This window comes from Anolis sagrei, chromosome 6 (genome assembly GCF_037176765.1).
Source record: "Anolis sagrei isolate rAnoSag1 chromosome 6, rAnoSag1.mat, whole genome shotgun sequence".
NCBI classification, from domain to species: Eukaryota; Metazoa; Chordata; class Lepidosauria; order Squamata; family Dactyloidae; genus Anolis; species Anolis sagrei.
The window spans coordinates 34,691,422-34,716,369 of NC_090026.1; the positions used below are offsets into that span (position 1 = coordinate 34,691,422).

A 24,948-nucleotide genomic window follows, 5' to 3' on the forward strand; every position below is an offset into this window, starting at 1 on the left:
TCATAACTGTAATTTTGCTATTATGAATTGTAATGTAAATATCTGATATGCAGGATGTATTTTCAAATCCCAAATATCCAATATGCCCAAATTTGAATACTGGTGGGGTTGGGGGGGGGGGATTGATTTTGTCATTTGGCAGCTGTAGTTGCTGGGATTTATAGTTCACCTACAATCAAAAAGCATTCTGAACACCACCAATGATGAAATTGAACCAAACTTGGCACACAGAACTCCTATGACCAAGAGAAAATACTGGGAGGATCTGGGGTAGACATTGACCTTGAATTTTTGGAGTTGTAGTTCACCTGCATCCAGAGAGCACTGTGGACTCAAACAATGATGGATCTGGACCAAACCTTGCACGAATATTCAATATGCCAAAATGTGAACACTGGAGGAGTTTAAGGAAAATAGACGTTAACATTTGGGAGTTGTAGTTGCTGGGATTTATAGTTCACCCACAATGAAATAGCATTCTGAATCCCACCAACGATAGAATTGGACCAAACTTCCCACACAAAACTCCCATGACCGACAGAAAATACTGTGTTTTCTGATTATCTCTGGCGACCCCTCTGACACCCCCTTGCGACCCCCACAGGGGTCCCTACCCCCAGGTTGAGAAACACTGATGCTCTTAGGAACACCTCAGCAAGCAAGAGTTCAAAAGTGGCAGGTTAAAACCCGGAACCTCAATCAGTGACTGATACCAGATGAGAGACTCCTTCCTAAGCACACAGAAGACTTGGCAACTTGGAAGGCACTGAACAGACTGTGCTCTGGCACCACAAGATGCAGAGCTAACCTTAAGATATGGGGCTACCAAGTGGAGTCCACGACATTGAGTGTGGAGAAGAGCAAACCACAGACCACATACTACAATACAGTCTGAGCCCTGCCACATGCACAATGGAGGACCTCCTTACAGTGACACCAGAGGCATTCCAAGTGGCCAGCTTCTGGACAAAGGAAATTTAGTATAATGTCAAGTTTTTAAACTTGGTGGTTTTTCTATACATTATAACTGTATTCTCAATTTGCTTCTGACATATTAAATAAATAAAAATAGAAACACCTCTCACATCATATTCCCCAATAGTGTGTGCCCCACACATATACATTGCCATGTTTTCATGTGTTTGTTTTAACCTTGTACTCCAATCCTAGCTATCTGGCAAAGATCAACCTCTAATTTGGCTCTAGGATACCTCATCTTATGACTCTCCTCTTGAACAGTCATGCTGTTGACTTCAGAGAGAGAAAAGATGTAGATATGTGCTTTCAAGTTTACCTGTCAAACATACGGCAATCTCATGAAATCCATAGGGCAAGGTGAATTTGACAGCTTCTTTCTCTGAAATACAGTCACTTGGTATTCTTTAGTCATCTCCATCCTGGTACTAAACCAGGTCTGAGCCTACTTAGCTTCCAAGATCAGATGGGATGTAGTCCCTTTAGGGTATTTAAGCCACCTGCAAATACTAGTACTGACCAATACATAGCATAAATTATCTTACCAAACTACTTATTGAAATTAAGTCAACATTGGGAGGGCAACAAATGGCTCATTCCTTCTTGAAAAAATGCTGGATAGTTTAACAAGCCAACTTCAGGCACCATCAACCATTATGCCTCCTCTAGGCCAGTGTAACTCAAAGTGGTAGACAATGATCCATGAGGCTGAGATGTTAGATCTCAAGATAGTTTGTATTGCTACAGAGTCCTAATGTATTCCCCTAATTTTTAGCAGAGAAGTTTATGGACCCTTCCACACAACTGAATAAAATCCCACATTGAACTAGATTCTATGGTAGTGAGGATTCAGATATTCCAGTTCAAAGCAGATATTGTGGATAGCTGCCTTGATATCCTGGGTTAGACGGCCTTGGACTGCGAGAAGATCCAAACAGTCCATACTTCAGGAAATAAAGCCCGACTGCTCACTGAAGGGAAGGATAGTAGAGGCAAAGATGAAGTACTTTGGCCACATAATGAGAAGACAGGAAAGATTGGAGAAGACAATGATGCTGGGGGAAATGAAAGAAAAAAGGAAGAGGGGCCGACCAAGGGCAAGATGGATGGATGGTATCCTTGAAGTGACTGGCTTGACTTTGAAGAAGCTGAGGGTGGTGAAGGTTGACAGGGAGCTCTGGTGTGGGCTGGTCCATGAGGACACTAAGGGTCGGAAGCAACTGAATGAGTAAACAACAACATATGGCATTGTAGACTCATATAATCCAGTTCAAAGAAGACTATGTGGATTATCTGCTTTGATAATCTGGAGTATATGGCAGCATAGAAGAAGCCTATATATGCTACTGTACTACAAATCCCAGAATTCTGTAGGACAAAGCCATGGCAGTTAAAATAGTATCAAGAACTTTAATTTTGCAGTGTAGCTCAGTGCTGTGGTCCTTGGACTGCTGCTGACCCATTAGCCCTCAGCTGTTGGTACCTGGGGAGTTGCATGATGTTGTTGCTTGTTGCTTGTGTTTTTGTGGTTATATTTTGCTGTAATTTGTTGTTTGGGCCTGGCCTCATGTAAGCTGCCCCGAGTCCCTGTTGGGGGAGAAAGTGGTGGGGTATAAATAAAGATTATTATTACTAGGTTGTTGTAGGTTTTTTTCGGGCTATATGGCCATGTTCTAGAGGCATTCTCTCCTGACGTTTCGCCTGCATCTATGGCAAGCATCCTCAGAGGATGCTTGCCATAGATGCAGGCAAAACATCAGGAGAGAATGCCTCTAGAACATGACCATATAGCCCGAAAAAACCTACAACAACCCAGTGATTCTGGCCATGAAAGCCTTCGACAATACATTATTATTACTATTATTATTATTATTACTTCCAGAAAAGTAAGAATTGTAGCCAGAAGACACAAAAACAGTATTGCTCCCTGGCACAAATGGGAAAAGATACCAGTCTCCTGCATCAGATAGCTTCAGAAGTATTGATCTAGACAGATATTCAAAAAGAGATCTGTGGGGAGCCTCTGCTGATGAAGAGAAAATGATACCAAGTCTGTCTCAGGGACACATTTCTGCTCATACCCATCTCTCTAGACAGAGCAATAGGGAGAAGGCAGATTGAGCCTATTTGTAGACCACCAAGGGAATTAGAATGTGTTTACTTACAGGCAGCTGACCACCTGGATAACTGCAGGGAAGTTACTATGCACATTTTAAAATCATATTCAGCATTCCCAAGCCTAGAAATGAATTATCGATTCACTGGCATCTAAGCAATACAGCCAGATTTAGATATTGTGCAGGTTTCCGTGTCATTTGCTCCAACTCAGCAAGGGCTTCAGGTTAGCTGTGATTCGGCAGTAGGGACAATACAAAGCCCTTTCCCCCTCTGAAATTAGACTGCAGAAATAAAGAAAGCCTGGCAATGAGCAGAAGTAGGAGTAGATTTGCACAAGAAAGGATTTCGGCATGAGCTGTAGTTGTGGGGGAATAAACCCCATCCCTGGGCTGAGCAAGTGCTGAGAGAACCTTGGCCCACAGTTCCACATCCTCCCCTTCTTAGATGCTAGTTTTTATCCAGCTCTGTGTGACAGATCTTGGACAGACCTTGGAAAAGTTTTCTTTTTTGAGGGGTAGAAAATAAATGTTCCAGAACCCAACCCAGCCTGCATAGCCAAGTTCTCTGGAGCTTCTTATTTTATTTATTTACAATATTTATATTCCGCTCTTCTCACCCCAAAGGGGACTCAGGGCGGATTACTGAACACATATACGGTAAATATTCAATGCCGTTTATCCACTGGCAAAACAGAAAACGGTACATACATACATACATACATACATATATATGTTTTTACCATCTTCGCCATAATGGAGGCTTGTGCTCAGTTCCAGCCACAGGGGGGTGTTGTCACTCTATCTCCCTTGCCAAAGAGCTTTGTTCGTAAACTTCCTCCTTGATAGAATCACCAGCATTTCCTGACATTTCCTTATGGAAATACCTCCCTGCTTTAAGTGGTACCTATTTATCTACTCACATTTTGCTTTTGAACTACTAGGTAAGCAGAAGCTGGACTAAAGGCCAGGAGCTCACCCTAATCTGGGGTTCAAACTGTCAACTTTTCAATTGGCAAGATTTGATGCAGCTGGTGGTTAACCTGCTGTGCTAAACCCCGGCCCACTCTTTCCAAGAGATGTCTTGTACTCACTGCAGACAAAAAAAATGGTCCCAATTTTGTCAAAGGCTTTCATGGCTGGAATCACTGGGAGGGTATCCTCAGACCTCACAACCTCTGAGGATGCCTGTCATAGATGCAGGTTAAACATCAAGAGAGAATGCTTCTGGAACATGGCCATACAGCCCGGAAAACTCACAACATACCAGTCCCAATTTTATCTTTTAGGGAATACTCCTGAAATATGGTGTCAAAATACATATGTATGTTAACATTCTTCAAGAGTAAGCCCCTTCCTTGGAAAGTGAAATCTCTGAAGTGTCAGACAGACACATATTTGAATGGAAAAACACAAAGGTGCCATGTGGTTAGAACACAGACATAGGATTTATTTCCAGTTGGACTCCCACTGAGAGTAGGCTAGCTGAACAGTCATCATATTCCAGTCATATTTCACATATGTGTCAGAGATTTCAAAGGTTTGACTATGACTAAAAGCACATTCCTAAGTATGAATACAACTAAAATGGTCAAGGGCTAGCCAAGTTGAGACTAGGCTAGTCTGCTATGCTGAATTCAAATCCTTCTCTATCTAAGGATATGGGAAATTAATACTTAGAATAGGCCACTGAAATCAATGGCATTTATGTCAGGTATGGTTTGAGTCGCATGGATTTTCAGTCTAAGGCCTCTCCAACAATGCCATACAAAATCCAGATTAGCCTCTTTGAACTGGATTATATGGCAGTGTAGACTCATATAATCCAGGTCAAAGACGATAATGTGGATTTTTATTTATATTCATCGTGTCAGAAGCCAATTGAGAGTACAGTTATAACATATAGACAAACCACAAAGTTAAAAACTTGGTATTATACCAGTTGACCAGAAGCTGGCCACTTTGAGTACCTCCGGTGTTGCTGTAAGGTCCTCCATTGTGCATGTGGCAGGGCTCAGAGTGCATTGTAGTAGGTGGCCTGTGGTTGTAGTAATGTCAATTATCTGCTTTGATAATCTGGATTATATGGCAATGTAGAAGGAGCTAAATCTGGAAAGCAATTGCTTGGCCTGATCTGCTGGAAGACTATGCATCAATCATGTGACACCTTCATGTTAACACTGCTGCTGGCATTGTGGCATTTCAAATCCTCCATGACTTCACACCTTCTCTATCATTTCTTTTCTGTTTAGCCTGCAGAGAAATTTGGCCAGTAGATTGATCTATCTCTGAGCTAGCTGCCGCAGGAGCACTTTTATGAACAGAAGAAATTTAAAATTCATTTTAACCCCGCACAATCCAATATATCTATGCAGATTGTTCTGTAAATCTGTAAAGATATCTATACTTGTTCACACAAAATGGCCAATATACCAAAATATGCACCTGTCTTCAACTAATGATCCTTAAGAACAGCTGCTGAAATGGGACACTAAAGTCCTAAAGAAAGGCGCTAGATAGCAGAACATACCAAACTCAGGACCAAATATCACCCATCAATGGCCCCTTCAACACTGCCATATAAAATCCAGATTATCCATTTTGAATTGGATTATATGGAAATTTGAACTCATATAATCCAGATTAAAGCAGATCTGGGTTGCTATGAGTTTTCCAGGTTGTATGGCCATGTTCCAGAAGCATTTTCTCCTGATGCTTCATCCACATCTATGGCAGGCATCCTCAGAGTTTGTGAAGTCTATTCTAAACAAGGCAAGTGGGGTTTATACATCTGTGGAATTTCCAGGGTGGGTGAAAGTACTCTTATCTGTTCGAGGCAAGTGTGAATGTTGCAATTGATCACCTTGATTAGCATTGAATAGCCTTGCAGCTTCAAGACTTGGCTGCTTCCTGTCTGGGAGAACATTCACACTTGCCACAAACAGACAAGATTTCTTTCTCCCACCATGGACATTCCATAGATAAACAAACCCCACTTGCCTTTTTTCCAACAGACCTCACAACCTCTGAGGATGCCTGCCATAGATGTGGGTGAAACATCAGGAGAGAATGCTTCTGGACCATGGCCATACAGCAATCCAGTGATTCCGGCCATGAAAGCCTTCAATAACACATTAAAACAGATCATCTGTACTATCTGTGCTGATAATCTGGACTATAGCGCAGTGTAGAAGGGGCCTCTGTCAACATTTTGTGCCAAGGAAACCCTTTTCCTCCCTGGTGGAACAGACACTTTGCATAGAGCTGAACTTTGAAGTAACAAGTTACAACAAACATAAGGTAACTACTACCAGTGAAAAAATATTGTTTAGAAAAACAAGGGTATGATAATGTCACATCTCTAAAGTAACACAACAAGTAAAACCCTAACAGCTTACAGTCTCTAGACACATTTAAAGTTACTGCTTAAAGGCAACTTTGGGAAGCATTTTGATGGGAGTCTTCTGTCATTTTCTTACCACATCTAAAAGGCAAAACGCAATGATCAGACCACCTCTCAATTAGTAAAGGTAAAGGTTTTCCCCTGACATTAAGTCCAGTGATGTACAACTCTGGGGGTTGGTGCTCATCTCCATTTCTAAGCTGGTGTTGTCCATAGACACCTCCAACGTCACTTGGCCGGCATGACTCCATTGAGCACCGTTACCTTCCCGCTGGAGCGGTACCTATTGTTCTACTCACATTTGCATGTTTTCGAACTGCTTGGTTGGCAGAAGCTGGATCTAACAGTGGGAGCTCACCCCACTCCCCAGATTCGAACCGGCGACCTTTTGGTCAGCAAGTTCAGCAGCTCAGCAATTTAACCCAGTGCTCCACTGGGGGCTCAGTTGGAGCCCATAAATTGAAGATAATTTACCTACATGTTTTCTTGTTGTATTTTCATTGATTCAGTGGGTTTTCTTTCATTGGGGATAGACACTGGATTTTAGCCAGACAAAAAGTAACAAGCAAAATAACAGGTACTGCAACAGGTTACTAAAAATAAAGCCTGCAAGATATAGTGACAACTTTAAAAAAACCATAATGGATAAGCAGTTACTTCAAGGAAAGGGCTATGGTTACAATACAAAACTGACTGGAGGAATTGTTCCATCTGCTACAAGGCAATACCTTTTGTTTGTGTTGTAATTTGCACATTCTGTAAGTAGGATTGTAAGTGTGACAGTGGTACCCAGAGGTTGACATATCTGTTGCTTTTGTTTATTGACTTTTTTGCCCCATGGAACCAGAATGATCCCTTCTGCCCAGCATCACCATTTCAATTACAAGGTGGGAAGGAGGAGAAAGAAGCCAGGGAATTGAAAGCAATTAAGCAAATATCTTCTTTGTCACAGCCAAGTAACCAGCAGACGGAAACAAAAGTTATAGTACTCCTTGCAAAAAAGAGAGCCAGAAAGATTTCTATTATCCAGACAGTGTTGTTTAGAACAACCTGTTTGGAAAGGATTCCATGGGGCCATTTAGACTCACCCTGCATCTCAGAATATGGCAAAGCAAAACTGTACACCCAGGAAAAAAAACAGTGTCTAAACCCTGTAATACAGTGGTTCTCAACCTGTGGGTTCCCAGATGTTTTGGCCTTCAACTCCCAGAAATCCTAACAGCTGGTAAACTGGCTGGGATTTCTGGGAGCTGTAGGCCAAAACACCTGCGGACCCACAGGTTGAGAGCCACTGCTATAATAACACATCCAAAACAGCGTGGTTGGTGACATTTACTTCATTATCACTTTGTTACCAAGAAAAAGAAGCAATAAAATGGCATGCTTACACTGATGATGATGATGATGATGATAAACTTTGTTTATATTTTGCCCTCTCTCCCCAAGGGGTCTCAGGGCAGATCAACTATCAACAAGCTCCCCAAGACTCAAATATATATATATTGGGATTTTGAGATCATAATCCATAATTTTGGCCCCAAAACCTGCCTTCAACTTATACATGAGGTTGACTTATACACAAGTATATATGGTAGTCCAGTGGTTCTTAACCTGTGGCCTGCGGACCACCAGTGGGCCGTGAGGATGAAAATCCGGTCCAAACCCCTCCTTTATTTATTTTATTTATGCTCTTTTTGCACTGCCTGTCACTTCTTCCCTGTCGCTGACCATGGCATATGTTCTGTATCAGCAACTAGAGCTGATGTGGTCTATCCAATGCAATTTTCTGAATCAGCAACCCAAACCGAATCTAAAGTTGACCAAAAACGGATTTGTAATACTTTTGGTACTAATTTTGGAGAGTGGTCCCTGGTCAACGTGGTCCCTAGTCAAAAAAAGGTTGGGAACCATTGTGGTAGTCAAAGGCCATCCCACAGAGAAGAGGAAGTGCCAACGTTGAAGGGCCAGCCAGCCCACTATTGCCATTGCTGCCATTTTCCCACTCAGGTTTCCAAAAAGGTATTTTTCCTCTCAGCTCAGAAACCTTTGATTAAAGTAATGTATTTTTTTACATGTCAGGAGCAGCTTGAGAAACTGCCAGTCGCTTCTGGTGTGAGAGAATTGGCTGTCTGCAAGGATGTTGCCCAGGGGACGCCCAGATGTTTTGATGTTTTACCATCCTTGTGGGAGGCTTCCCTCATGTCCCCACATGGGGAGCTGGAGCTGACAAAGGGAGCTCATCCATGCTCTCCCCAGATTCAAACCTGTGACCTGTCAGGCTTCAATCCTGCTGGCACAAGGGTTTAACCCATCGCGCCACTGCAGGGTTCAAAACTGTAATAATTCTTATCCATTTGCTTCTCTGAGTGATGAAAGGCAAGATCTTAGTTAATTCAGGGAGAATCTAAAAGAAGCACTGATTTCCCCCACCTCCCTTCTGCCAAAGAGCTGCCACTGTTTTCCCACCCAGGTATTGAAAAAGACCAGAAGCAGCACTGCGATAGGGAGTGGAGGAAGTCAGTGCTTCTCCTAGAACAGGCTTGTCCAACTTGTGGCTTGTGGACCACCTATTAATGTGGCCCAAGACAAAATTGCAAACTTACTGAAAACAATAAAACCTCTTTTTTGTAACTGAATTGTGCAGTTCTTGAGCACAAACTTTGTAGACGACAACAGAATGCAATGGAATAATCAGAGCATGTTATGTCTACAAATATCAGAGTATTATCTGAAATGCATATTATAATTGCAAACGGCTCAGCCAGAAGACCTGCTTGACAATTTTAAAAGATTCTCTGAACAGGGCAGTGCATAATAAGGATTATTATGCGAGGAATTTATTTTTTTTTTTACTTATCTGTGGTGCCGAATATCACAGAAATTATGCACAGACCTTTTTGGCTCATCAGTTATCATGCTAGAGTATTTTATGTTTGTCCCAAGATAATTCTTCCTCTTCCAATGTAACCAAAAAAAAAAAAAGGTTGGGCATCCCTATCCTAGAGCAAATTAAACTCTCACCATTTGCCACGCTACTCAGAGAATGGGATAGTTTCTTTTTTATAGGAGTTCAGATACAATACTTGAGCCCCCAGTGGTGCAATGGATTAAATCCTTGTGCTGGTAGGACTACTGACCAAAAGGTTGAATCCAGGGAGCGGGGTGAGCTCCCATCTGTCAGCTCCAGCTTTTCATGTGGGGACATGAGAGAAGCCTCCCATGGGATGGTAAAACATCCTGGCGCCCCCTGGGCAACGTCCTTGCAAATAGCCAAGTCACTCACACAAGCAACCGGCAGTTTCTCAAGTTGCTCCTGACACCAAAAAAAAAGGTACAATACTTACATCAGTCCATGGAGAGTCAACCAAGATTTCTGGAATTGGGTTGCTATAAGTTTTTCGGGCTGTTTGGCCATGTTCTAGAAGTATTCTCTCCCGACGTTTTGCCTGCATCTATGGCAGGCATCCTCAGAGGTTGTGAGGTCAGGAGAGAATGCTTCTGGAACATGGCCATACAGCCTGAAAAACATACAACAACCCAGTGATTCCAGCCATGAAAGCCTTTGACAATACATTTCTGGGATTGATTTTATATTAAAAGTTGTGGACTTATACATGAATCCAGTATGTCTCCTTCAAACAGTATATCTCCTTCAAACAGCATGGTGAATATAGTTCAAACGAGTAGGTTTTCTAAAGCTTGTTACTTCGCTGCCTTATACCATTAAGAAACTACTGGACTTGGTAATTTGAATGTATATTAATAGATGTAAAGGCTAGAAACTTTACATTTGACATTTAAAAGGTAAGCAAGAATACGAAGAAACTGAAAGTAATTGTTTGCATGATGAGGTGGGTAGAAGAATTGTCCTACCTACAGTGTTTTCAGGGAAGTTTCAAATATTGTGCATAAATAATACATTTAATATGTAAAATGTGTACACTAAGACACCCCCCCCCCCCCCAAATACCTATATGGGATATATTCCTGGCCAGATAACATTTACCTGAAACTGCAGGTATGTCCAAATTTGTGAAATTACTTGACTTCCAGTCCCAACATCCTACAGATTCACCCTGGAGGATCTAGAAATTCCTAGACATGTATTCGCCCCAATGTTTTGCTAGGGCAACTCTATAGTAAATTCTGGAGACAGGCAGTTTCCCCTCCCTGCATGCAGATAAGTGAAATTGTGGATACAAGTTTCACTATTACAAGGTTCTTACAATATGCGAGAAATCTCTATTTGCAAACCTATGCAGGAGAATATGGGCACATGTGCCTTTCCACTTCATCTAAACAGAACAAAACTGTTGGAGTTGTATAATTATGTTTTAAGAGTACCTATAAGAATTCCTTTTCTATCTACTACTGTAGAGACTCAATCAATAGAGGGCACAGTCAAATAATGTAGGTGACTTAAAAGTACACAATACGGCTGTGTCTTTGCATAAAATACCTTGAGGGACATTAAACACATTGCACTCAAGACCACTGTTTTGCATCTCACTTTTTTGTTGTGGACCTTCGCATTGTTTCTGACTTTTAGTGACCTTAAGGCAGTGTTTCTCAACCTGTGGGTCCCCAGATGTTTTGGCCTTCAACTCCCAGAAATCCTAACAGCTGGTAAACTGGCTGGGATTTCTGGGAGTTGTAGGCCAAAACACCTAGGGACCCACAGGTTGAGAAACACTGCAGCTTAAGGTGATGCTATCATGGGGGGGGGGGGGGGGGGGGTTGGCAAAATTTGTTCAGAGTGGGGTTACCTTTGTCTTCCTCTGAGGCTGAGAACATGATTCACGCAGGATCGCCCAGTGGGTTTCCATGGGCAAGCAGGGATTTGAACCCGTTTCCACAATCATAGTCCAGCACCCAAACTACAGTCCCACACTGGATCCTCTATCTCCTAGCCCTTATCTTTCTAACTCTCCTTAAGAAGACAAGTTTAGCAATCTGGTTGCCAACAGGAATGGGTTATAATTATTATGTTTATTTCAAAGAATCATAGAGTTGGAAGAGGCCTGGTGGGCCATCCAGTCCAATCCCCTGCCAAGAAGCAGGGCAATCACATTCAAAACACCCCCAACATATGGCCATCCAGTCTCTGTTTAAAAGCCTCCAAAAGAAGGAGACTTCACCACACTTCAGGGCAGAGAGTTCCACTGCTGAACAGTTCTCACAGTTAGGAAGTTCTTCCTAATGTTCAGGTGGAATCTCCTTTCTTGTAGTTTGAAGCCTTTGTTCCGCATCCTAGTCTCCAGGACAGCAGAAAACAAGCTTGTTCCCATCTCCCTATGACTTCCCCTCACATATTTATACATGGCCCTCATCCTATCTCCTCTCAGCCTTCTCTTCTTAAGGCGAAGCATGCCCAGGTCTTTAAGCTGTTCCTCATAGGGCTTGTTCTCCAGACCCTTGATAATTTTAGCCACCCTTCTCTGGACACATTCCAGCTTGTCAACATCTCCCTTAAATTGTGGTAACCAAGGCAGAATAGAGGGGTAGCATGACTTCCCTGGCTCTAGACACTATCCTCCTATTTATGCAGGCCAAAATCTCATTGACTTTTAAAGCCGTCGCATGACATTGTTGGCTCATGTTTAACTTGTTGTCCACGAGGACTCCAAATCTTTTTCACACGTACTGATATCGAGCCAGACATCCCACATTCTGTATTTTTGCATGTCATGACTTTTCTGCCTAAGTAGAGTATCTTGCATTTGTTCCTGTTGAACTTTATTTTGTTAGTTTTCGCCCATCTAGGATCGTTTTGAATTCTACTCGTCTTCTAGTGTCTTAGCTCTCTCTCCCAATTTGGTGTTGTCTAAAAACTTGATGATCATGCCTTCTAACTCTTCATCTAAGGCAGTAATTCTCAACCTGTGGTTCCCCAGATGTTTTGGCCTTCAACTCCCAGAAATCCTGACTGGTAAACGGGCTGGGATTCTGGGAGTTGTAGGCCAAAACACCTGGGGACCCGCAGGTTAAGAACCACTGACTTAGATGAAGGATTAGAAGGCATGATCATCAAGTTTGCAGACAACACCAAATTGGGAGGGATAGCAAATCTAAGTCATTAATAAACATGTTGAACAGAACTGGGCCCAGGACAGAACCCTGCGGCACTCCACTCGTCACTTCTTTCCAGGATGAAGAGGTAGCATTGGTGAGAATCACCCTCTCACCAATTTTTCTCCACAAGGATTCAAAATGGACCATGTGAGGGAGGCATCAACATGTATAAGGTAAACTACATTTACAACTTTCAGAAAGATTGGCTTGAACCCCTTTGGACCCCTCACAAAAAAGCACTACTATAAAAGAAAACATGGCCAAAAAAAATTTCTACAGATCGCATTTGTAGCCACTAAGTGGCAAAGATCGAACTGCACATTAAGCTGTAATTGTTCTGTTTCTCTTATGGGGTCATGATCAATGAAACTATACAACATGTGTATAGAAAGAGACATGCAGATAGCTGAGCCATTAAAAATTTTTGTTTACAATTCTAGTCCAAGCACTTCCACTGCTGAAGAGGCAGGCTGCCTTTCTGTACAAAATTACCACAATTACACTGAGAAGTGAGAGCCAGCAAGAGGAAATAGTTCCAGCATTCGACTATGACTCTGGAGACCAGGATTCAAATCCTTACTTGCTCATGGAAACCCATTAGATCAGTGGTTCTCATCTGGTGGGTCCCCAGATGTTTTGGCCTTCAACTCCCAGAAGTTCTAACAGCTGGTAAACTGGCTGGGATTTCTGGGAGTTGTAGGCCAAAACAACTGGGGACTCACAGGTTGAGAACCAATACATTAGATTAGTGGTTCTCAACCTGTGGGTCCCCAGGTGTTTTGACCTACAACTCCCAGAGATCCCAGCCAGTTTACCAGATGTTATGATTTCTGGGAGTTGAAGGCCAAAACATCTGGGGACCCACAGGTTGAGAACCACTGCATTAGATGATCTTGGGCCGGCCTCATCCTCTCAGCCTCAGAGGAAGCAAAGGCAAACACCCCCACCACCACCACTGACCAAATCTTGCCAAGAAAATCAAAAGATAAGTTTCCAATAAGGTTGCCATAAGTGAGAAACAACTTCAAGGCCCTCAACAAGAAACATTATGAAATAGGTTATCTCTCGAGCATGCAATAACACCATTCAACATGAGAAGTTTCACCTTTCAATAAGTCCTTTTCCATTTGTATCACAGTCTCAGGAGTAACCTGCTGAGCCCTGTAAGGACCACTGGTAACCCCAAACTGAAGTCCAATGATCGCTGTAGTAACACGAGCCTATCTGCATACAAGAAGGAAAAAGACTGTTGGTGCATGGTAAGCTCATAATACAGCTTGCTTCTGCGATTTCACGTGGTTTACAGATAAATAGATCGCAGGGATGTTATTTCACAGTTCTCAAATCATTTCAGAGAGGAGTACACTTGAGAGGACTGGAACCCAAAATTCAGACAGTTTGCCTTTCCCAAAGCCATCCAAAATTCATGCAACTGCAGCTGCTTATCCATGAACGAAAGAGCATAAAATGAGGTATACAAACCAGACCAAAGTTTAGTGTCAGGTTCCCACAGCCAAATCCCCCTATGACAAACCTAAATCAGTGCATGAGTGTCATAACATCCTTGTTTTCATATTTTGTCCCCACAATGACCAACCAACTACTCCATGTAAAGCCATAAACACCCCACAACAGGGCACGGTGGTGTTCTCATAGGCAATGGTATACGGCAGTGATGGGCAACCTTTTGAGCTTGTTGTGTCAAAATTCGCCAAAAAAACAAGCATAACTCGGGTGGGGTGTCACTTCGAAAAAAAACTATAATTTTGCGATATTTATAGTTTAAATAACAAAAATGTATAATTATAATATATGGCGGGAAATGGCACCCATAACTCAGGCTTTCGCCTCTCCCAGCACACCCATCCCCCCACTTATCTCAGTAATAATGGTCAATTATTAATTAATTATTTATTTAAAACATTTATATCCTGCCCTTCTCACCCCGAAGGGGACTCAGGGCAGAGCACAGCATATATACGGCAAACGTTCAATGCTGGGACAAGAATTCATATATGCATACATAAACATTAAAAGCATTTATCTCAATATTAATATACACCATTTAAAACCGTCTTGGTCATCTGCGTCAAATCTAATTGGCCTGGTAATCTTTCCTATTGCTGCTTTATTGCCCTGTCTCGAAAGGTTGGTCCCACAGCCAAGTTTTTACCATCCTTCTGAAGGACAGGAGGGAAGGGGCTGATCTGATCTCACCAGGAAGGGAGTTCCATAGCTGGGGGGCAATCACCGAGAAGGCCCTGTCTCTCGTCCCCACCAATGGCGCCTGTGACAATGGTGGGACGGAGAGCAGGGCCTCCCCGGAGGAATTAGAAATCCATGACAACCCAGAACAGTAGATTGGATGATGGTTGCTGTGGTTATGTGGTTGCTGGTAATGGTGATCACAGGCCTCCAGAGATGTGCCCCCCCCCCCCCCACAGGATTCTGCTACTCCCTGCTCCGCTGGCTGGTAGTGAGGTCAAAGATCCTCAAACAGCCTAACCGGAAGTCCCAGAACTAGACACTCTGTTGTTTTTGCCTACAGACCTCTGGCACAGAGTGTCTACACTACACTACAGCAAATGTTTCATTGTTGAAAGCTTTCATGGCCAGGATCACTGGATTGTTGTAGGATTTTTTCGGGCTATATGGCCATGTTCTAGAGGCATTCTCTCCTGACATTTTGCCTGCATCTATGCAGGCAAGTTCCAACAGACCTCACTACCTCTGAGGATGCTTGCCATAGATGCAGGCGAAATGTCAGGAGAGAATGCCTCTAGAACATGGCCATATAGCCCGAAAAAACCTACAACAACCCAAATGTTTCATCCTTTGCTTCTGTACCTGGCCGTGCAGGAGCCAAGGGTGAAATGTCCTTCTCGTCATGCAGTCTCAAACCTCTGTATGCGACCGCGTGTCATCGAAAATGGCTATGCGTGTCAGTGCTAACATGCATGTGATAGGTTCGCCATCAGAGATCTACAGGATTCTCTCTGCTACTAGAGATCATGCATTTAGTTTTGTTTTGCCCTGTCTTTGTCCCCAACTGAGACTTAATGTGGCTAATTAAATGAGTAAAACAAGTACAGTTTTAAAACAGTCTGAACTAAGGCAACTTCAAAAGCACATCACGACAGCCATTAATTGCCTCCCCCTCCACAATCTGCCTTTATTAGTCCCATTTTAAATCCATTCAAGCTCACATCTATCACTACATCTGGTGGTACTGAATTCCACAATTTAGTTATGCGCAATACTTCACCGTGGCCTCGTGGTAAGGGTCCACTCTTGCCACGGGAAGGATAAAAGGAGCATTTAGCTAAAAGCAGATACGATCTGGAAGCCATATGACAGTTGGAGACCAAAATATGAGGGTTTGGGGGGAAAATAGGAAATAAGGATCCAAATACAAAACATTCCGTTGATGTGTGATAGGCTTTGGCGACATAACCTTGCAACAGAAGGGAACAAAGATGCTGCGATAGAGAGCTGAATGTTTTGTACCAGAATCTTTATTTTTCTATTTTTACCCCACTCTCACATGTACAGCACCACAGAGAAACAAAATGGGTAGTATACATATCTTAAACCTAGCAGCCTACTTGGTAAGCTGGGAAAGAACTTGGGGAGGGGGAAGTAGTGCCTGAGTGGCGAGGAGAAATGTACTCTGCTTGTACCCAGAGGCATTCTTCTCTATTATTGCTTCACAAATCAGGTTCTGAAGGGTGAGCTTGGACTCCAGTCTGCACCGTTTCATGAAGCACTTATGGGGGAGAAGGATATGATGGAGGAAGGGATGGAAGAAGAGTTCGAATTTGCTGCGGAGGGAACAAACTGTCACAAAAGACAATGGGACCCATTTGATAGACAGGTTGACTAGATGGAGAAATGAACCCTGGAAACGAATAGGTGATGGGGAAAAAAATCTACGGGTCAAGGAGATTTGGTTGCAACTGTTTGTTCATAATTCATTATATGTATTTTGCATACTGGGATCCCGCCTTTCTTCAGCTACGGAACTTAAGTTAGACCACACCTGGAATATTGTGTCCAATTCTGGGCACCACAATTCAAGAGAGATATTGACAAGCTGGAATGTGTCCAGAGGAGGGTGACTAAAATGATCAAGGGTCTGGAGAACAAGCCCTATGAGGAGCGGCTTAAGGAGCTGGGCATTTTTAGCCTGAAGAAGAGAAGGCTGAGAGGAGATATTATAGCCATATATAAATATGTGAGAGGAAGCCACAGGGAGGAGGGAGCAAGCTTGTTTTCTGCTTCCCTGGAGACTAGGACGCGGAACAATGGCTTCAAACTATAAGAAAGGAGATTCCATCTGAACATGAGGAAGAACTTCCTGACTGTGAGAGCTGTTCAGCAGTGGAACTCTCTGCCCCGGAGTGTGGTGGAGGCTCCTTCTTTGGAAGCTTTTAAAAAGAGGTTGGATGGCCATCTGTCAGGGGTGATTTGAATGCAGTATTCCTGCTTCTTGGCAGGTGGTTGGTCTGGATGGCCCATGAGGTCTCTTCCAACTCTTTGATTCTATGATTCTAAGTGGAAAGACGTGACTTCCCAAGTTGCCTCCAATCCCAAGATATTATAATTATATATTTTATAATTATATTACTAATAATATTACAATATAATGGTATAGTACAATCTATATAAATAAAAATGTAATGTTTGTTTGTGGGATTAACAGAACTCAAAAACCACTGGACGAATTGACAACAAATTTGGACACAAGACACCTAACAACCCATTGTATGTCCTTCACTCAAAAAATAATAATTTTGTCATTTGGAAGTTGTAGTTGCTGGGATTTATAGTTCACCTACAATCAAAGAGCATTCTGAACCCCACTAACGATGAAATTGAACCAAACTTGGCACACAGAACTCCCATGACCAACAGAAAATACTGGAAGGGTTTGGTGGGCAGTGTCCTTTGGTTTTGGAGTTGTAGTTCACCTACATCCAGAGATCACTGTGGACTCAAACAATGTTGGGTCTGGACCAAACTCTACACAGAGACTCAATATGCCCAAATGTGAACACTGGTGGAGTTTGGAGAAAATAGAATCTTGACATTTGGGAGTTGTAGTTGCTGGGATTTATAGTTCACCTACAATCACAGAGCATTCTGAACCCCACCAACGAAAGAATTGGACCAAACCTCCCACACAGAACCTCCATGTGGGCCACAGCAATGCGTGGCAGAGGACGGCTAGTATAAGGTAAAAGTAAAGGTAAAGGTAGTCCCCTCACATTAAGTCCAGTCATGTCTGACTCTGGGGTGTGGTGCTCATCTCCATTTCTAACCCGAAGAGCCAGCGTTGTCCGTAGACACCTCCAAGGTCATGTGGCCGGCATGACTGCATGGAGCGCCGGTACCTATTGATCTACTCACATTTGCATGTTTTCGAACTGCTAGGTTGGCAGAAGCTAGGGCTGACAGCGGAAGCTCACGCCGCTCCCCGGAATCGAACCTGCGACCTTTCGATCAACAAGCTCAGCAGCTCAGTGCTTTAACCCACTGCGCCACCGGGAATATATAATACTGATACTGTACTATGCTAATAATGTAATATATTGTATGTATATATATCTTGTAAGCCGCTCTGAGTCCCCTTTGGGGTGAGAAGGGCAGCATATAAATGTTGTAAATAAATAAATAAATAAAGATATGACAGATTAGATGGGCAAGGAACAAATCCTGACTCAAAGGGATCAATAAACAGTAGGGTTGCTTAAGGACACAGCCGACATAAGGGGGGGGGGGGGGGAATGCAACCAGCACAGAAAAAATACAGGGACGACCACACAATACAGTGGGGTGGTTATGGGAAGTAGAAAGCAATCCCCAAGAAAGACAAGTGCGAAATGATGGGAAATGGGGAGGCATCCACACCAAGACGGTGTGAGACGGGGCGTCAAGGTGGTAGGAGTAGAAAGGAAACGGGAGCAGATGGAAAGGCCAACAAACAGCGGGAATGTGGGTGCAGAGTCCTTAGCAGATAGCAGCCTAGTAAGAGAAGAGGGGGAAAGTTGTAAGGAAAGAGGGGGAAGCTCAAAGCGGAGAATCTGGAGCTAGGAATGCAAGAAACCCTTCAAAATCAGGAACAGGGAGGGAAAACAGTAAACAGAGAGAGGACTGCAGGTTAGTAGGAAGTATCACAGTAAGGGAGGAGATTGGGGAAAAATGCAAGCAAAGCAATTAGTTGGGAAGGAAATTAGGAGTCAGGACAAGAAAGAGCTGGACAGGGCCGGGGAGACCTTGCAACTGGAATGAGTGGAATAGGGGAGATTCAGAGGATGGCTTGTACCCCCCACATAAGATGGAGAGGGAAGTGGAGGGAGAGGGCATGGTGTTGGGGAGAGTCAACAGATGCGGGGAACTTGCTGAGGAGGGGGTTTGCTAATGGCAGGAGGGGGAGTCAGGCCGAAAAGCAATTCCGGAGAGGTACCACAAGACCTTATAACTTCTGAGGGGCGCAATGGGCGCAAAGGATGCAGTTGTGAATAACATGTCAAGGCAAGAGAGTGAAGGGGGGAAGGGGGTCCAAACTAGATGGGGAGAGTCCAAGAGGAATCATGTGAAGGGGAGGAGCGACCAAAAGGAGTCATGGGAGTTCAGATGGGAAGGAAATAATAATAATAATAATAATAATAATAATAATAACTTTATTTACATCCCACCACCATGATATGTGCTTACAAAACAGCAAATATCATGCCGTCTATATAAATAAAAATGTAATGTTCGTTTGTGGGATTGACATAACTCAAAAACCACTGGACGAATTGGCACCAAAATTGGACACAATACTCCTCTCGTGCCAATGAGTGACCATCACTCCTAAAAACACTGAAAAACACAGCAGAGGAGACTTACAAAGCCAAAAAACAAAAAAATACATTACAGCGCATGCACAAAAACCACACATATATACACATAAACACAAATACACACACAAAACACATATACACATACTGAGTCACAGCAACGTGTGGCAGGGGATGGCTAGTAACACATAAATACATATATAAGTAAACATAAGTACATCAATATCCATAATAATAACAATGACAATGTCAGTGAATATAAATAACACAAAAATTGCAACAACTGAAAGGAAGAACCCAAAGACAATTGGGGGATCCAAACCAGATCTCGGGGGGGGGGGGGGGGAGAATCCAAAAGGAGTTATATGGGGTTCAAAGGAGATGGGGAGAGAGAACCCAAGAGGGGTGATATGGGGTTTTCAAGCTACATGGAAACAGAAACCAAAAGGGGAGTCATATGGGCAGGTCAAAAACAGATGGGGAGGAAGGACCCAAGGGGGTCATATGAGGTGGTACAAACCCGAGGAGAGACTATGGGTCCAGACCAGATGTGGGAGTCTGGAGCCCAAAAGTGGTTATGGGGAGAGGGGAAAAAAAAGATGGGATGGAAGAAGTAGTGGGGAGTCAACCTGGGGAGGGGTCCAAAATTAGATGGGGTGGGAAACTTCAAGTGAAGTCATATGGGGAGGAAGAAGGCAATGGGAGTCATATGGGGGATCCAAACCAGATTGTGGGGGGGGGGGGGGGAGAAGAAAACCCAAAAGGAGTTACATGGGGTTCAAAGCAAATGGGGGAGGGAGAATCCAAGAGGAATTAAAGGGGGGGGGGATGAAAATCAGATGGAAAGGGAGAAACCAAGTGGGGTGATGTGGGGGTTTTCAAGCTAGGTGGAGAGAGAAACCCACAGGGGAGTCATATGAGCTGGTCCATAACAGATGGAAGACCCCGAGGGGAGTAATATGGGGTGATCCAAACTCAAGGAGAGACTACGGGTCCAGACCAGATGTGGGGGTCCAGAGCCCAAAAGCTTTTATTGGGGGTGGGGATAGATGGGATGGAAGAGGTAGTAGGAAGTCACATGGGGGGCTACAAAACTAGATGGGGAGGGAAAGTTAAAATGAAGTCATATGAGGAGGAAGAAGCCAATGGGAGTCATGGGGGGTCAAAATCAATTGGGGAGGGAGAAAAACAGAAGGAATGATATGGGGTCCAAAGCAGATGGGGAGGGAGAATCCAAGGGGAATTAAAGGGGGGAGTACAAACCAGATGAAAAGAGAAAACCTAGTATGGGAGTTTGCAAGCTAGATGGAGAGGGAAACCCAAAGGGAGTCATATGGGCTGGTTCAAAACAGATGGGGAGGAAGAACCCAAGGGGTCATACGGGGTGATCCAAACTATGGATCACCCTGTATGGATCCGTAAGAAGAGACTACGGATCCAAACCAGATGTAGGGGTCCAGAGCCCAAAAGTAGTTATAGGGGTGGAGGGGGAAAATGGGATGGAAGAGATAGTGGGAAGTCACATGGAGGGGGTGTCCAAAACTAGATGGGGAGGGAAAGTTCAAGTGAAGTCAAATGATGAGGAAGAAGCTTATGTGTGTCATATGAGGGGTCCAAACCAGATGGGGAAAGAGAACCCAAGAGGGTTGATATGGGGTTTTCAAGCTACATGGAGAGAGAAACCCAAAGGGGAGTCAAATGGACTGGTCCAAAACAGATGGGGAGGACGAACCCAAGGGAGTCATATGGGGTGGTCCAAACCCGAGGAGAGACTATGGGTCCAGACCAGACATGGGGGTCCAGAGCCCAAACTAGTTATGGTGGGGGGAGGGGAAAACAAGATGGGATGGAAGAGGTGGTGGGGAGTCACATGTGGGGGGGGGGGGGTCCAAACCAGATGGGGAGGAAGAACCCAAGGGGGGTCATATGGGGTGGTCCAAACCCAAGGAGAGACTATGGGTCCAGATGAGACATGGGGGTCCAGAGTCCAAACTAGTTATGGTGGGGTGAGGGGAAAACATGATGGGATGGAAGAAGTGGTGGGGAGTCACATGTGGGGGGGGGGGGTCCAAACCAGATGGAGAGGGAGAACCCAAGAGGGGTGATATGGGGTTTTCAAGCTACATGGAGAGAGAAACCCAAAGAGGAATCATATGGTCTGGTCCAAACCAGATAGAAAGGAAGAACCCAAGGGGGTCATATGGGGTGGCCCAAACACGAGGAGAGACTATGGGTCCAGACTAGACATGGGGGTCTGGAGCCCAAAGTAGTTATGGTGGATGGGGGAGGGGAAAACAAGATGGGATGGAAGAGGTACTGGGGAGTAAAACCAGATGGGGAGGAAGAACTCTAGAGGGGTCATATGGGGTGGTCCAAACCCGGGGAGAGACTATGGGTCCAAACCTGATATGGGGGTCCGGAGCCCAAATTAGTTATGGTGGGGGGGGGCGAAACAAAATGGGATGGAAGAGGGGGTGAGGAGTCACATGGGGGGGGGTCCAAACCAGATGGGGAGGGAGAACCCAAGAGGGGTGATATGAGGTTTTCAAGCTACATGGAGAGAGAAACCCAAAAAGGAATCATATGGTCTGGTCCAAACCAGATGGAAAGGAAGAACCCAAGGGGGTCATATGGAGTGGTCCAAACCCGAGGAAAGACTATGGGTCCAGACCAGACATGGGGGTCTGGAGCCCAAAGTAGTTATGGTGGGGGGGGGGGAGGAAAACAAGATGGGATGGAAAAGGTACTGGGGAGTCACATTGGGGGGGGGGTCCAAACCAGATGGAGAGGGAGAACCCAAGAGAGGTGATATGGGGTTTTCAAGCTACATGGAGAGAGAAACCCAAAAGGGAGTCATATGGGCTGGTCCAAAACAGATGGGGAGGAAGAACCCAAGGGGTCATATGGGGTGGAGAGACTATGGCTCCAGACCAGACATGGGGGTCCAGAACCCAAAGTAGTTATGGGGGGGGGGGAGTAGAAAACAAGATGGGATGGAAGAGGTACTGGGGAGTCACATGTGGGGGGAGTCCAAAACTAGATGAGGAGGGAAAGTTCATGTGAAGTCATATGGGAAGAAGCCAATGGGAGTCATATGGAGTCAGATAGGTAGGAGAGTCCAAGATGAGTTATATGGTTGGCAGGGGGGGGGGGGGGCAGAGCTCAAGGAGAGTCTCCATCCCAAACCAATAGGAGGGAGGCTTCCCAAACAAGCTCTCTTCTCGATACAGGCATTGGGCCAAGGCCACAAAGCCAACAGCTGGATGCCCCCTCGATTTGGAGGGGGGGGAGGTGTGGGGGGGGGTCAGATCTTCTCCTTTCTTCCCTCCCCCCTCCCCTTCGGAAGCAGCACCCATTCCTGGGCGGGAGAGAGGGACCCCTTGCCAACCCAATCTGTGTGTACAGTATGCACAAAGGCTGCCTTAGGCCAGCATCCCTCTCCCTCCCTCCCTCCATTCCTGGGGAGCAGCTCGGACTCACCTGGCCCCCCAGCTCTTGGCAGAACGGCGGTCCATCCCGAAGAGAGCCGGGCGATGGAGGGCGATGGAGCAGAAGTGGGGCCGTGGAGGGGGGAGAGGTTGGCCTGGCTCGCTTTTCCTCTCCCCCTCCCCTCTTTTGTTGCTCCCTCTCCACCTCTTTCCCTCCTCCCCCCTCCTTCCTTCCTTCCTGCCTTCCTTCCTTCCCTCCTCCTTCAGGCTCACACCACCGTCAGGCTCGGCTGGCCAAACCCACGTGGTGGCTTCCCCTTTGGGGGCCTCGACACACCTCTCCCGGGACCCCCCAAAATAAAGGGGTCCAACCAAGAGAGCTTCTCCCTGCCGCCTGGGCTGCTTGGCTGGCCTACTGTCGCCTCCTCTTTCCTTCCCTCCTCCTCCCTCCTTCCCTCTCTCTCTCTCGCCTTGCCTTCCACTTCCAGCTCCAGTTTCCTGCTCCCGATCAGCTCAGCACACACCGAGCTGCACACGCAGCAGAAAGCAGGAAACAGAGCGAAAGAATCATCACAGAGCCCGCTTGCTGTCCCCTCTCCTCCTCCTCCTCCTCCTCCCTTTCCCTGCTGACACCCGTGCCCTCCCCACCCAGGATCTCATCACTCCCTCTAAGATCAAACTTAGGGATCAGCCTCCCAGGAGCCCCACAGACCTTTCTTGGTTGTTTCTAGTATCTACAAGGTAGAATCCATGCCATTTTGACACCATTCGTGGCTCAGTGCAATCCTGGCATGGTGGGAGTTGTAGTTTTGCAAGCCACCTCCGCCCAAGAGGGCTGGGGCCTCACCAAATTGCAACTCCCAATGATTCCATAGCATTAGGTCATGACAGTTAAAGTGGGGTCAAACTGCATTAATTGTACAGTGTTGGATGTATTGTACTGTGTAGCATAGGCATAGGCAAACTTGGGCCCTCCAGGTGTTTTGGACTTCAACTCCCACCATTCCTATCAGCCTCAGGCCCTAGGTTGCTGCAAGTTTTCCAAGCTGTATGGACTTCAATTCCCACCATTCCTAACAGCCTCAGGCCCTGGGCTGCTGTGAGTTTTCCAAGCTCTATGGACTTCAGCTCCCACAATTCCTAACACCTTCAGGCCCTGGGTTGCTGTGAGTTTTCCAAGCTGTATGGACTTCAACTCCAACCATTCCTAACAGCCTCAAGCCTGTGTTGCTGTGAGTTTTCTGAGCTGTATGGACTTCAACACCCACCATTCCTAACAGCTTGAAGCCCTGGGTTGCTGTGAGTTTTCCAAGCTCTATGGACTTCAACGCCCACCATTCCTAACACCCTCAGGCCCTGGGTTGCTGTGAGTTTTCCAAGCTCTATGGACTTCAACGCCCACCATTCCTAACACCCTCAGGCCCTGGGTTGCTGTGAGTTTTCCAAGCTCTATGGACTTCAACGCCCACCATTCCTAACACCCTCAGGCCCTGGGTTGCTGTGAGTTTTCCAAGCTCTATGGACTTCAATGCTCACCATTCCTAACAGCCTCAAGGCCTGACTTGCTATGAGTTTTCCAAGCTGTATGGACTTCAACGCCCACCATTCCTAACACCCTCAGGCCCTGGTTGCTGTGCGTTTTGTGGGCTGTATGGAATTCAGATCCCACCATTCCTAACAGCCTCAAGGCCTGGGTTGCTATGATTTTTTGGAGCTGTATGGACTTCAACTCCCACCATTCCTAACAGCCTCTGGCCCTGAAGGGGACTGAGGCTTTGCCGTCAAAGGCTTTCATGGCTGGAATCACTGGGTTGGAGTTTTCCAAGCTGTATGGCCATGTTCCAGAAGCATTCTCTCCTGATGTTTCATCCACATCTATGGCAGACATCCTCAAAGTTTGTGAGGTATACTGGGAATTTAGCAAGGGAGGTTTATATTTCTGCAGAAGGTCCAAGGTGGGAGAAAGAACTCTTTTCTGCTTGAGGCAAGTGTGGATGTTGCAATTAATAACCTTGATTGGTATTGTAAAGCCTTGCAGCTTCAAGGCCTGGCTGATTCCTGCCTGGAGGGATTCTTTGTTGGGAGGTGTTAGCTGGTCCTGATTGTTTCAT

General features: G+C 45.1%; 1 protein-coding gene across 2 annotated transcripts in view; it reads right to left on the minus strand.

The window, feature by feature from the left end:
- TBKBP1 (TBK1 binding protein 1) overlaps positions 1-22,980 on the minus strand; it is a 109,315-nt gene extending 86,335 nt beyond the window's left edge. Inside the window, exons 1-2 of one of the 2 annotated variants that reach the window (XM_060780906.2) lie at positions 22,890-22,980; positions 13,670-13,788 (exon numbers count right to left, since the gene is read on the minus strand). In XM_060780906.2, the coding sequence (XP_060636889.2) occupies positions 13,670-13,691 (22 nt within the window). In that variant the 5' untranslated portion in view covers positions 13,692-13,788; positions 22,890-22,980. The remainder of the gene's footprint in view (positions 1-13,669; positions 13,789-22,889) is intronic. The other variant, XM_060780907.2, reaches the window with a different exon arrangement.
- Between the last annotated feature and the right edge of the window lie 1,968 nt (positions 22,981-24,948).